This window comes from Tamandua tetradactyla, chromosome 23, assembly GCF_023851605.1.
Source record: "Tamandua tetradactyla isolate mTamTet1 chromosome 23, mTamTet1.pri, whole genome shotgun sequence".
NCBI lineage: Eukaryota > Metazoa > Chordata > Mammalia > Pilosa > Myrmecophagidae > Tamandua > Tamandua tetradactyla.
Window position 1 is genome coordinate 56,791,110 of NC_135349.1, and position 12,982 is coordinate 56,804,091.

Here is a 12,982-nt window from a genome sequence, read left to right on the forward strand (position 1 = left end):
ATGACAGGTGTGTGTCGCCTTTCATCTCGAACCACCCCCCGGGGAAACGAGTCCTACGGGCTGGGACTGGGGTGGGGGCTGCCATGGCCGCACAGCATGCCCCCCACCTGGTGGCCCTGCTGCCCAGCTGCTCATGTGGCGGCCTCTGGCCAGGCAAGGCTGGCACCTATGCCAGCTGCTTCTGCACACGGGCGCCTCTGGACATGGCCCTTGGATCCTCTGCCCTGGTCTAGGCTCCTTGGCTCAATGGGGACTATCCCCTGCTCTTACTGGTCCACCTGAGACTGGCACAGGAAATGGCCTGGCTGGGGGCACTGGCCTCTGTCTGGGAGGGGCGGGTGATAGGGTGACCCTGGGGAGCCCCGTGTCTCAGAATGCAGAGGGAACAGTGACCTGAGTGGCCAAGGACCCCTTGTGGAGGGACTTGGTGCTGCTGGGAAAAGCGGGAGGGACAGCTCCAAGGGGTTGGTGCACAGCGTCCCCACCACGCAGGCCAGATGAAATCTGGGGCCACTGCGCCACCCCACTTTCCTCCCAAGAGTGACCCTGGGGGTGGGTCATGACCACCCATGGAACCCCCCAGAAGTAGGGGCGAGCTCAGCCTGAGGACTGGCCCTGCCCCTGGGCTCGGGAGAGCCTTCACTAGGCAGTCCTACCCTGGGTGGGTGGTGGGAGGTTGGTGTCCAGGCACCTCTGGCTCTCCCTGGGGTCTTCAGGGCTCCCTGGGGCTGGTCCAGGTGCAGGAAGGGGCAGGCCAGCTGCCTCGTCTCCTCAGGGTTGGGGCGTAGGGGCTGGGCTGCCACGCGGGGTGCACAGGATAGCCAGAGGGGGTGAGAGCCCCACAGCCTGGGGTGGGGATGTCTGTACCGTGCCCTGGAAGGGCACCTGCCCCGCAAGCACGCAGGACGCTCCTGGCCGCTCAGGGCCACCCTTGCTGCTGCCTCCCCTGTGCCCACTGGGGCGGCCCCAAGGACCCAGGCTGAGAGGAGTAGACCCATGTCTTAGCCAAAGGGCAGCACTGGGGAGCCACAGCAGGCACGACAGCAGTTAGGGAGGGCTGGGGAGGCGGGTGGCACCTGGGGCCCATGGGCCCGGCCCAGGACTCTCCTTGGGGAGCCTGTGCGGGCAGCAGCCAGAGCAGAACCAGGGACCTGGGAGAGCACCAGGACCCCTGGGGTCCCAAGTCTCCCACAGGTCCCAGGGTGGGCCCCAGGCCAGGCTGGTGGCCACCTGCGAGACAGCACTGGCCGCCCATCCTATCACTGACCCACAGGCACGTTCTTTGCCCAGCCTCACCCCAGCCTCTGGGATGCAATGAGGCTCAGGCCTTGAACTAGAGGCGGCTGCCCCCCTCGGCTGCACTGCCTGCCCTGCGCCTGCCCCACTGTGGCCCTGACCCAGAGACCCGCGGCTCCGGGCCAGGGCTCGCCCCTAGGAGTGGCAGCCATCACGCAGCCCAGCTGTGGCAGTGATTTCTGGAAGGCCTCGCGTATACCCTGCCTGTCCCTTACTGAGGACATGGATTACCCTGCAGTGGAGCCCATGTGTCCACGTGCAGCTGGGATGGGACAGCTGAATGGTAGTGAGCTCCCCGTCGCAGGAGGCATGTGAGCTGGTGTAGGGGCTGCCCGAGCTGCAGGGGAGCCGGTCGGGGCTGCGCGCGTGGGGGAAGGCCCCGCCCGGGCTCTCTGCAGCGCCTGGGGCCGACAACAGCCATATGCTCTGGAGCAGAAGCTGTGTGCGTGTGCCGGGCCCCGGGGCCGGCCTTCCCGGGCCTGTCACAGACGATTTTCCCTGCCTGAGTGGCAGGCGGGGGTGCCCCGTGCCGGGCCCCACTGCCCCCCTCTCGGGCTGTCCCCTGGGTCTGGTGTAGGGACCCGCCATGGCGGGGCAGAGCCAGGGCTCCCTCCGGACACCTGCAGTGGCCGGTGCGGGTCAGGCGGCTGCGAGCCCCGGGCGGGCGGCAGGAGAGGCCTGGGGCCACGGCCCTGTCAGCGCAGCGCCCACAGCGGCGGAGGAGGCGGCGGCCGCGGCTAATTTGTACACTAAGTGCTTCTGACAGGGACCGCGCTGCCTGCCCAGGCCGCAGCCACAGCGCCACCGGGGCGCAGGCAGAGGCGGGGAGGGTCCCGTGGGAGTGAGGGACACGGGGCGGTGGACAGAGAACATACAGGGGGACAGTGAGGCTGAGGTCGAGCCTGGGGGGGGGCTTTTGGGGTGGGGAGGGGATGGGGTCCCGGGAGCGCCGGAGGCCCAGACGGTGCAGGGGAGCCCCCAGCCAGGACCCTTGGTTGAGGCTGTGTCCCAGGCCCTGCCCCCCGAGCGTTGTGAGCAGGGGGCGTCTCGTGGGGCCCCACCAGCCTGTGCTCTGCGTCCCTGAGGATCTCCTGACCGCCTTCTCACTCAGGTTCTAGGCTGGGTGGGGCACGTGGCCTCTTGGTCTGAGGAGGGGGCCCACCGGACTGGGGTCCCCAGGACCCTGCAGTGAGCTGGGGGTGAGCCAGCGGTCCCAGCTCAAGGGCGGCCGTGGCGAGATGCACGGTGGCAGCTCCCCAGCCGCCCGAGGCCGGCCCCGAGCTAAGTGCTGGTGGCTTTAATTGCTCTCACTGCGGTCCTGACCGGCCTGCCACAAGCCCCGCCCCTGCCCCTGCAGGGGCTCACACCGCTTGAGCAGCGGTGGGGAGCAGGCGGGGTCAGGATATCTTCCCCTGCGACTCCCATGCTGCCCACTGCATCCTTGCTGGCCCCCCTCATGCGCAGACCCCTGCCCCGGGGCCCCCCTCCCCACACAGACCCCTGCCCCGGGGTCTCCCTCCCCACACAGATCCCTGCCCCGGGGTCCCCCTCCCCATGCAAACCCCTGCCCCGGCACCCCCCCCAGCACCACGCAGACCCCTGCCCTAGGCACCCCCCCTCCCCAGCCGGGACAGACTGGAGGGTCGTTAGAAAACAAAACTTTTTATTTGGTCCGTCAGAGCCTGAGTCTGGAGGCCACCCTGGAGGAGCCGCTGTACAGGAACCGACAGTGATAAAATAGCCTCTGTGCGGGAGGAGCCAGCGTATTTACAGGGTTAAAAATATTCACAGCTCCAAGTAAAAGGATGAAATAAAAAGGAGGCCCAAAGGGTGGTGAAGTGTTCCTCGAGATGTAAAAACCCCACGAGCCCAGGGGGACTGTGGGACGAGCGAGGGCCTCACGCTCAGCTCAGGGGGCCACAGGGGCTCCCACCGGGCAGGGCCCCTGCCTACACCCTGTCATGGCTTCGGTCCTGGCAGCGCCCAAGACTTGCATAGTGTGGCCAGCAGGAAGGGCTGTGGGGGCTGTGGGGCCCTGCCCGTGGGAACGGACCCGCTGCTGGCTGCAGGACCCACCAGGCCCTGAAGCTGGGGTCTGGCCACCTTGGCCGCAGCGCGTGCTCAGCCCAGCGCCTTTGGTCCCTGCCCTGCACAGCCCCCCAGCACGGAAGGGGGTCTGGTTGTGGGCTGACCCCGGTGCGCAGTCAGGCGCTGGCCCGGCCCGAGGCGGGCTGCCCACAGCTGGCGGCGGCTTCGAGGTATTTTGCTTTGCCGGGCAGGGGGGAGGGGGCCTGCGGGCCGAGCGCTGGGCGGGGTCCTGAGATTCGGGGGTGTCCCTCCTAAAGTGCGTGTGGGTGGGGGTCAGGTGTGCCCTGGCCCCATCCTGAGGGGAGTGGACCCTCGGTGGGCGGCGGGTCACAGAGGCCGGGGCCCGTGCAGGCCTGCGACCTCAGGCGTGAGCGGGGGGCTGTGGGTGCCGCCGGTGGCCGTCCAGTCACTGAGTGGGGCCTGTGCAGCCTTGCGGTGGGCCAGGCGGTGCGTGATGGAGAAGCCGGCGTTGCCCTCCAGCTGCGACAAGATCACCAGGACCTGCCTGGGGGAGGGGGCCGGTGAGGGGCCATGGGGGGCGGGGGCCGCGGTCAGAGAGGGCAGGGGCGGGGGCCGCGGAGGGCAGGGGCCAAGGTGGGGGTCAGAGAGGGCAGGGGCCAGGGTGGGCCCACCTGTGCAGCGGTGGCACGCTGTCCTGGGTACGCAAGCTGCCGCGTGTGGACACGACATTGAAGCTGTCGGTGCAGTCACACTGCACGTGCAGGAAGGCGCGCGGGTGCCGGTTCTCCACCACCACCATAAGCCCCGCCCAGCCGTGTGTCAGGTAGTAGCAGGTCATGCCCTCGCGGCCCTGGCGTGGTGGGGGGGGTGGGGGAGTAGTGGGCATGGGCTCCCCACCCCCCGCCCCGGGAGTCCCCTGCCCTCCGGGAAGCCCCACCCAGCCCCCCAGGAGCCCTGCACGCTCCCACCTCGTGCCGCTCGCCCCGGCTCTCAGTGAGCAGGATGATCGCGTCGGCCAGGGTGGAGGGCTGTGCCTCCAGGGGCTCCACCATGACCAGCCGAGAGCTGTAGACAGCCAGCACGTGGCCGGAGACTGCAGGGAAAGAGCCAGTGAGCGCGGTGGGGGAGAACAGGGACACGTGTGGGGACACCCCAGGAGCCCAGGCAGTTTACCCTGGCTGGGGGGGCCGGCGCCCCAGTGGTTGAAGGCGCAGCACACGACGGCGTACTCGCCGGGCTCCAGCATCACGTCGCAGCTGACGAACTTCTTCACAGCACGCTTGCTGTGCGCCAGGAGGCGGCCCAGGCGGAGGCGGCCGGCGCTGCCCAGTGTGGCCCGGAACACCAGGATGCACAGGTCCAGCAGATGGCTGTCCCCCATGTCTGAGCGCCTGTGGGGACGGCCGGCCACGGGGTCACACAGGTCACAGTGGGGGCCGGGGTCTCGGGGTCTCTGGGCCTCCCGCCTACCTGCGACCCACCTGCTGCCCTCCTGGAAGAGCGCGAACTCGAGGGCAGTGCGCTCCAGTACCGTGAGCGCAGTCACGCCCAGGGGCCCGCTGGCAGAACGGGGGAAGGCACCCTGCACCCGCACCTCCTGCCAGTCCGCGTGCACCTTGCAGATGTCCACCGAGTCGAAGTACCTGAGGACACCGGACACAGCGCCGCTGGGGGTCAGCCCCAGCCACGCACCTCCAGCCCAGGGGGCCCCCTTGCCCTAGGGCACCGGATTCCGAGGGCACCTGATGAAATCGCTGTACTCCATCCAGAAGACGCCCTCGCTGCTCCCGTGGGGCATAAGCTCACCGCGCAGGTGGCCCGGCCAATGCGGCCACTCATCTGACCAGCTGCCGTTCCAGGAGAAGCGGCCCCATGGGTTCCGGAGGCGCAGAAGCCTGTGGGCCACGGGGCTGAGGCCAGGCCACCGCCCGCCTGTTCCCACCGCCTGCTCCCTCTCCATCCCTGTCCCACCTCCCTCTGTCCGCCCACCTGGAGCCCTGGACGTCACGCACGTCCAGGATGGAGTAGGCATGGCGGGGGCGCAGGCCCAGGCTCTCGTAGACGGCGTCGTCCACCCGCATGTTGCCCCCGCCACAGGAGGCACCCATGAGGAACCTGCCGGAAGTTCAGGGCTCAGGAGGGCAGGCTGGCCCCAGAGGGGTCCCCGCAGGCCTGAGAGGGCAGACCCGGCCCGGTCAGGGTCTCTGCACACTGGCCCCTTACCCAGCCTCCTTGGAGCTCAACATTGTGGCCCAGATGAGGTCGGCGTCCACGGGCTCCTCGCGGGGGTTGGTGGCGCTGACCTGCAGCACAAGGCTCTCGCAAGGGGCACCTGTGAGCGTGGCCAGGCCCTCGATGGCCCGGCCAGCCTGGAGGGCAAAGTACGAGCCGTGCAGCTTGGCCAGTGCCTTCTCGATGAGAGCCACCCACAGCTGCTTGCGCTGTGCCTGCGGGGGACAGGGGGCTAGGATCCAGAGCCCACACCAGCCCCATCTGTGACCCCCAGCCTTGACCACCCCTATCACCAGCTCCTCACTGACCCCCCCACCCCCCCGGCCCTGCGCACCTGGGAGAAGAGCAGGTAGCCGGCCTCGTCGCAGGGCAGCATGTCGTCTACCAGCACGGTGGTCCACGTACCATCCTTGCATAGCCGCACCTGGTAGGCGCCCTCTGGGCACAGGCTGCGCGTCACCAGTACCCGCTCGACCAAGTCAGGGCGCTCGGCCAGCACAGCCAGCGCACTCAGGAACCTGCGGGCAGGCCAGCCTCACCAGGGGCTCCAGCACCCCTACAGCTGCCCCCGCCCCCAGCCCACCCCCCACCAGCCCTCACCAGCAGTTGCCCAGGAGCCCCTGCAGGATGTCTGAGGGCCGCAGGGTCCGGAACACGGACCACTGGACGCCGTGGTCCCGGAAGACGGAGCAGTTGATCTCGTGTGGCCGCAACCACTGCTTCACCCGCTGCTGGACGCTGTCACCTTCAGGGAAGCCCACAGACCTAGGCCCGGGTGGGAAGCTGTCGTCCACAAAGTTCACGCCGTTCTGGGGGCCAGAGCATGCGTGGGCGAGCGGGGCCAGTACGAGCCTAGCGCCCGAGGACAGACCCAGGGCCCGGGGAGATGCAGTCCTCGGGACTGCCCAGGAGCCCTCCAGGCGGCGTCCCCAGCCCTGCATCCCCACCGCCCGCTGCTCGTGGCTAGACGCTTCACGTCTCAGACCCTGGCCGGGGCCGCCGCTGCGGGTGGGAAGGGGGAGTCCTGTCGGCCCGACCTCACCTCCCGGCAGAAGGCCACGATGTTCTCCCAGAGGGCCTTGGCCTCGCCCTCATCCGACTGCCGCCGCGTCTCGGCATGCACGCTCTCCCTGCGCCGCAGGGGCGCGGCATCCCACAGCCGGGCCCGCGGGGCCTGTGGCGTGTGGCAGGCGGCGCAGTGCCGGGCAGGGGCTGCGTTGAGCAGGGTGCAGGCTGGGCAGGCCCATTGGCCCGGGGGCTCGGACGGCGCAGCGGGGAGGAGGCGGGCAGCCTTGCAGGCCAAGGGGTCGTGAGCACAGGCCCCACAGGGCCCCGCTGGCAGGTCGGCACCGCAGTCTGGGCAGCAGGTAGGCTGCTGGCCATGCTCCTGGAAGCCGTGTAGTTTGGAGCAGCCGCAGGCCGAACAGCGGGCGGCCGCCGTGGGGTTCCGCAGCGTACACCGGGCGCATACCCAGCTGCTGAAATCGGGGCTGGATGGGCTGGCGGGGGTGAAGCGCACAGCGTCGCCAGCCAGGTCGATGACGTCACCGCCCTCCGCGGCCGGCTCCCCCGATGCACCCAGCCGCTTGCCGGCCAGCAGCTCGGCCAAGCGGGGTGGCCCCCGGGCACCAGGAGTGGGCTGTGGGGCCTCCGGCATTGGTGGCTGTAGCTGGGGTGGGACCTCCCGGCGGCTGCGGGGCAGGGGGTGGTTCTGCGGGGCGGGCGAGAAGGGGCTGCAGGGTGGCCCCCGGGGGGGCTCCTGGTCGGCGGCAGGTGGGTCGGCCTCAGCACCCTCCCTGGGTGGGCCCGGGGCCGTGGGAAAGCCAGCGGGGGCCACCACCTCGGGGACCACCAGTGCCTCGGGGGGGATCCTGGGCAGGGAGAGCCGGCGGGGGCCCCCGCAGGCAGAGCAGGAGCCGGCCACGGGCGTGTTGTGCAGCGTGCAGCGCGGGCAGGCCCAGCCACAGCCGGGCTCTGCCGCCGCTGCCTGCTCCTGACAGCAGCCCTGAGGCTCGGCTGGGGTGGGGGGTGGCAGGGGCAGGGCCCTGTTGATGGCGGGAAGCAGGGCAGGGCCAGGCACGGGGTCTGGGGCCAAGCCGCAAGCCTCGCAGGCCTCCTTGCCAAGGAAGTTCCGGAAGGTGCAGCGGGCGCATGGCCACTTCTGCTCCTCCACGCTGAGGCGCAGGATGCGGTCGAGGTCAGGCCTTCGGCGGGGCGCCTCGCAAATGGAGCACTGGCGCCTGCCGGCCGGGTTCAGGAAGGTGCAGCGGGCGCAGGCCCACTCTGCGGCGGCGGCCATGGGCCCGGGCGAGAGCGTGCGGCTGCAAGAAACGGCGTCGGGCGTCAGTGCGGCCACAAACGGCCTCGGGGACCTGTGGCTCACCCCAAGCGCCTTGGGTGGGGGAGGTCTGCCCTGAGTCCCCAGTTCTGTGGGACTACAGCCTCCCCCTGGAGACCCCTGCCTGGCCCAGAGCCCCGAGAACAGGAGCCCGAGATGGGCAGGTCTGGAACGCCAGGGCAGCGGGCTGGGCCGGCCCATCAGCCTACACAGGCTGTCAGGGTGGGGGCCCCGGCGCGCACAGCAGGCTCCGAAACCAACCACGAATGCTCTGCTCACAGGGAAAACCAACTGTTCTTTACATCAAGGCACAAAGCTTGCGCTTCCAACTGCATGCTCCGGCCTGAGCCTTCTGGCTCAGAAGAAAGACTCACCTCATCCAAGAGACCAGACAAAAAAACACATAAAAGCCCCCCTACAAGGACCAGGGCCGTCCCCAGGCCAGAGCAATCTGCGGTGCCACCTTTCCACCTGACACAGGGCCCTGACTTCAGCCCCAGGTATCCCAGAGGGACAGGCCAGGCCGAGGCTCTGGCCACTGGGCAGCTTCCAACCAACACACGTGCAGCAGCCTGGAGACCAGGCCCTGTCCCTCCCGGTCGGCACTCGGGAAAGGGTCCGGCCCGGGTCAGGGCGCAGGCCAGCCCTTGCCCCCAGCACTCTCCGCAGTGCCTCCTGCAGGTCCTCCAGGCCAGTTCCAGCCACGCCCCCAGGGAGACAGGAGATGAACTGCGGGGCACAAGGAGCGCTCCCTGCCTGCTGCTCACGAGACAAGCCCTGCCTACGGATCCAGGGCCCAGGTCCTTGGTGGTGGCTGGGGTGAGGCCGGGTCTGCTGAGCCCACCTGCTGACTGCCCCCCGCTCATGGCCCCCGTGACGAGCTGCAGGCTGCATGGGCCGGGCCAACAGCAGCTCCCAGGGCACCCTGGCAGTAGAGCCTGCATGGTTTTTCCTCGAGGTGGCCGCCAGGCCCACATGACCAGCGCCATAGGGAGCGGCCCGTGCAGGGGACAACAGGCCAAGTCCAGTGGGAGCCCAGGTGACTGTCCACAAACCCAGCAAAGGGCGCCGGCTGGGCTTTCACAACCGGGAGCTGCTGGCCCTCAGCGCCGCTCGCTGCCGCCACGCACAGCCCCAGAACCCGCGTCCAGGCTTCGCCCACAAAGCTGTGCGGACAGGCATGTGGGGAGGCGTCTCCTGTGGGAGCCGCAGCGCAGCTGCCGACAAGGCCATGCTTTGGCATCTCGAAGAACAAAGCGTGGACCCCGGGAGCCCGCCCACCTTGAGAGCAGCAGCCACAAGGGCCCAGGAGCAGAGGCAACAGGCCGTGCGGGACAGGACAGCGCTGGGAGGCGCTACCCACGGAAGGCCTGCGTGCCACTGCCCGGCCCACCCACAAGGGGCTTCCAGGAGATGTAGAAAGGAGACGGGGGCCTGGGTTGGCGCAGAAACGCTGAGCTGGGCAGTGCTGGCAGCCACTGCCCGGGCGAGGCTCGTGGCGTCCACACCAGCACCCACCTTGGGCTGACACCTGGAGATACCTGACACTCACCCCGGACCCCACTGGCTCCCGCGGGATGCCCTGCTGCCAGGCACACATGCGACACCACGGGGACCCCCGCCGCCTCTGTGCTCACCCCTGCAGCGAGGCCCATGCACAGAGGGGCCGTGAGCCCAGCCCCAAGGCTCCCTGACCGGGCAGCCCCGCACTGGATAGGCCTCAGACAGGGAGGGTGGCGGCAACCTCCAGCAGGCACCCCTGAGTGGCCAAGGAGCTCGAGAGCAGCCTTGGCTCCAGCCCAACTGACCGCAGGCTCACTTGTGGGACAGTGCTGAGTGTGGAGGCCACTCTCCCAAGAGCACAGGGGCTCTCAGACCCATCTGGAGCCTCGGCTCTCACGCCTTTAGGGAAAAGGGAGTCATCAGAAGGAGTCCCAAGACACAGAGACCCTGCCCCCCTCCCAGGAAGACCCCCCCGGGTCCCCCTTTCTTACCTTCGGGCTCGGGGCCGGGTGACCAGGGCACCTGCCCAGACAGGACCCCCAGGGCCGCCCCGACACCAGCCGGACGCTGCAGGGGGCCCCGGGCAGGGAGGGCCCCCAGCGAAGCCGTGGTCCGACTTGGTCTCGGTGGCCAGCGAGGAGGCGGAGCTCCCCATGGCTGTCCCTGGTCACATCCGGCCGGCGGCGGCACCTGCGGGGAGGCCGGGTGCGGGTGGACACAACACAGAGAGAGAGACGGGGAGAGAGCGTGACTCACCCAGACGCCGCAGCCAGCATCACTGGGGGGCCTCCAAGGCCCCGGACTGCTCAGATCCTCCCAGCCAACACAGAGAGCCCTCACCCTCTCTCTGCAGCCGCCACCCTCTCTGCATGCCGGCTTTGCAAAGCTGGGCACTGGGAGGCGCCCCCCAGGCCGGTGTCCCCTCCCTGTCCCCAAGGCCCGGCACCCGTCCTCAGGCTTTCCTCCTGCCCCAGAGCAGCCCATGCGACCTGGCTTTACCACAGGGGAGAACCAAAGGCCACATGGCACCTGCAGGGGGTGACGGCACCAGACAAGACCCACAGGCCTGAAACATGCAGCTGTGGGCAGGGGCAGAGCTGCACAGCACAGCGGGTGGGCAACGAGGCAGCTGCCCTTCTGACACCTTCCAGGACAGACGGCTCGCCCGGACTACCGGGCCAACTGGCTGCACATAGCACCCCAAGAACCTTGGCCAAGTATGCCCTGCCTGCCGTGGGCTAGGGGTCCACAACACTGGCCCCTTGGCCCCTCAGCTGGCCCGGCCAGCCCTCGGCACTGCCTGGCTCTCCACAGAGTCTGCTGGGTCTTGGTGGACCCAGCAGGGACCCTAACAGCAGGGGTGTCTGGGTGGGCTGAGAGCAGGGACCCCGACACTGGGGGTGTCTGGATGGGCCAAGAGCAGGATGCTGCTGCATCCTAGAGTGAGTCTGGAATGCTCCGCAGGGCAGCTGCCCAGTCCAAGAACCATCGGTGAGAACCCAGGAGCAGCCGGCGGGAGGGAGGCTGAGTCTGCAGCTGGCACCGCCAGGCCCTGCCCAGTGGCCCTGGGACCTTGGAGCCTTGGCACAGACCTCAGTGCAGCCAGCTGGGGCCGGGTATGACCCACAGGCTGGGAACGGCATTGCTCTTGGGGGTAGCAACACCAAAAGCAAAACAACACTTTGTAACAGATGAAAATCACATGGAACTCAAATTTTGGTGTGCGTTTTAGCTTCCGGGCTGCTAAAACAAATGCTGTGTAGAGCAGGTGTCCCAGAGGAGGCTGGTACCGCCTCCCTGACAGATGCGGGCCCCACCCACGGCACAGACGCGTGTCCCCACGAAGCCCGACGGCACCGAGCCCGGGCCGGTGAAGCAGAACTCGTGCTGCAGACACCACATTCTGCGTTCTGGTACCACATGAAAAAAAAAGGTAGAAAGAAACAGGCAAGGCAAATTTCCGATGTGTTTTGTGTAACCCAATACGCCCAAAACGGGGTGAGCACGCCAACCCGAAGCCAATGTGGGGGTGCGGGGGCCCCAGGAACACACGGCCGGCCCCACCCCCACCCCCCAGCAAGGATGCACTGCCAGGTCCTGAGGACACAGTGACCCCCAGGAGGGGCCCTACGGGAGCCAGAGGGCGGCAGGCGTGAGCCCACGAGCCCTGACCCTGAGGCACCTCTGCGGGAGGGGCTCGGTGGTGCTCTCGGCCTGCAGAGCCCCGGCTGCTCCCGCCAGGACTCCAGGGCCCGCGCTCTGGAGCCAGCGTCCTGGTTCCTAAGTGGGTCAGGGCCCTGGGCTCCGGCGGGCCCTGGCGGTGTAGCTGGCCCTCCCCCTAGGCATCTTGTGCGCAAACTGAAGGCAAGACTCCACGCCACACCCACCAGGTCTGTATTAAAACCGAAAAAAGGTGCTGGCGAGGACGTGGCGAGGAGTAAATGGGTGGTGCCGTGGGGGGCACTCTGGCTGCCCTTCAGGTGCCACGGACAGAACCACTACGAGCCCCAGCCTGTGCACACGGCGGGTCCCAGGACACACAAGCACACTGGCGAGGCGGAACAAGCCAGGCACAAAAACACAAATAGTGCGTGATCTCGCTGACATGAAATGCTCAGAATTCGCAACTTCACACAGACAGAAAACAGAAGAGAGGCTCCCGAGCAGGGGGAGTGGAGACCAGCGAGTCGGTGCTAAATGAGCCTGAGTCTGGGTTTGGAATGTTGGCAACAGTCTGGAAACAGCAGTGAAAGCTCTGCAGAACGGCCAACACACTGAAAGCCTGAGAATTGCGCGCTCAAAAAGGCTGTGGTGATTTTTACGTTACGCACGCTTTTTCACAGCTAAAAATAAGTTACAAAGGAGAAAAATCCTGGGTGGTGCCAGGGAGGGCAGGGAAGCCCTTGGGCTTCTGGCGCTTTGTGGCCACGCCAGCAAGGCTGGGTTAACGTCACCGCAAACAAGAACAACCTGGCACAGACGGTCACTCTGGCTCCCCGGAGCAGACATCTCCACCTGCGCGTGTGCCGAGGGGCTGCAGGTGTGCCCTGCTGGCTCTGCCAGGGGCAGGGCAGGCATCATGGAGGGCGTGAGGGGCAGCAGGCCTTTGCCTCAGCCTCTCGGGGGGGCCGGGCGAGGTCCTGGCAAGCTCCTAACACAGTGGATTTCTTGGTCAACAGTGGGGGTGGGTGGGGCAGGGATCTGGGGACGGGCAGCAGTTCAGCCACCTGGGAAAGTGAGCTCCAAAGGGTGGCCTGCCTCGATTCCTCCCAGCCCCACCTAGCCCGTCCTCCCAGGCAGCAGCCACCAGCCAGCACCTGAGACTGGCCACCAGGGCATGGTGGCCCAGCAGGTGCTGCCCTCAGGGGCCGTTTGCTGGGACCGAGTGAGGGAGGGCAGCGTACACATCTTCACACGGCCGTGGGATGCTGTTCCTCGAGTCCTTGGACACGTCCTTGCAGGAGGGACAGCCAAAGAACTGGCCACACCCCTCCTACGGTCTCTGTGCCAGGCCAGCTGGGGGCAAGTCTCTTGAAGAGGGCACCTCTCTGCCCCTGGTCTCGC

At 68.0% G+C, this 12,982-nt stretch overlaps 1 protein-coding gene across 2 annotated transcripts; it reads right to left on the minus strand.

Moving 5' to 3' along the window:
• Positions 1-2,942: 2,942 nt before the first annotated feature.
• Positions 2,943-9,853, minus strand: CAPN15 (calpain 15). 2 transcript variants are annotated; one of them, XM_077142316.1, is made up of 11 exons: positions 6,620-9,853; positions 6,178-6,386; positions 5,912-6,095; positions 5,569-5,792; positions 5,335-5,460; positions 5,088-5,240; positions 4,827-4,988; positions 4,519-4,736; positions 4,314-4,438; positions 4,017-4,195; positions 2,943-3,889 (listed from the first exon to the last, which is right to left on the minus strand). In XM_077142316.1, exons 1-11 carry the CDS (start codon positions 8,114-8,116, stop codon positions 3,712-3,714), a joined length of 3,255 nt encoding a protein of 1,084 aa, XP_076998431.1. In that variant the 5' UTR covers positions 8,117-9,853; the 3' UTR covers positions 2,943-3,711. The 2 variants fall into 2 exon arrangements, with proteins under 2 accessions (XP_076998431.1, XP_076998432.1); XM_077142317.1 differs by having other exon boundaries at positions 3,768-3,885.
• Positions 9,854-12,982: the final 3,129 nt, after the last annotated feature.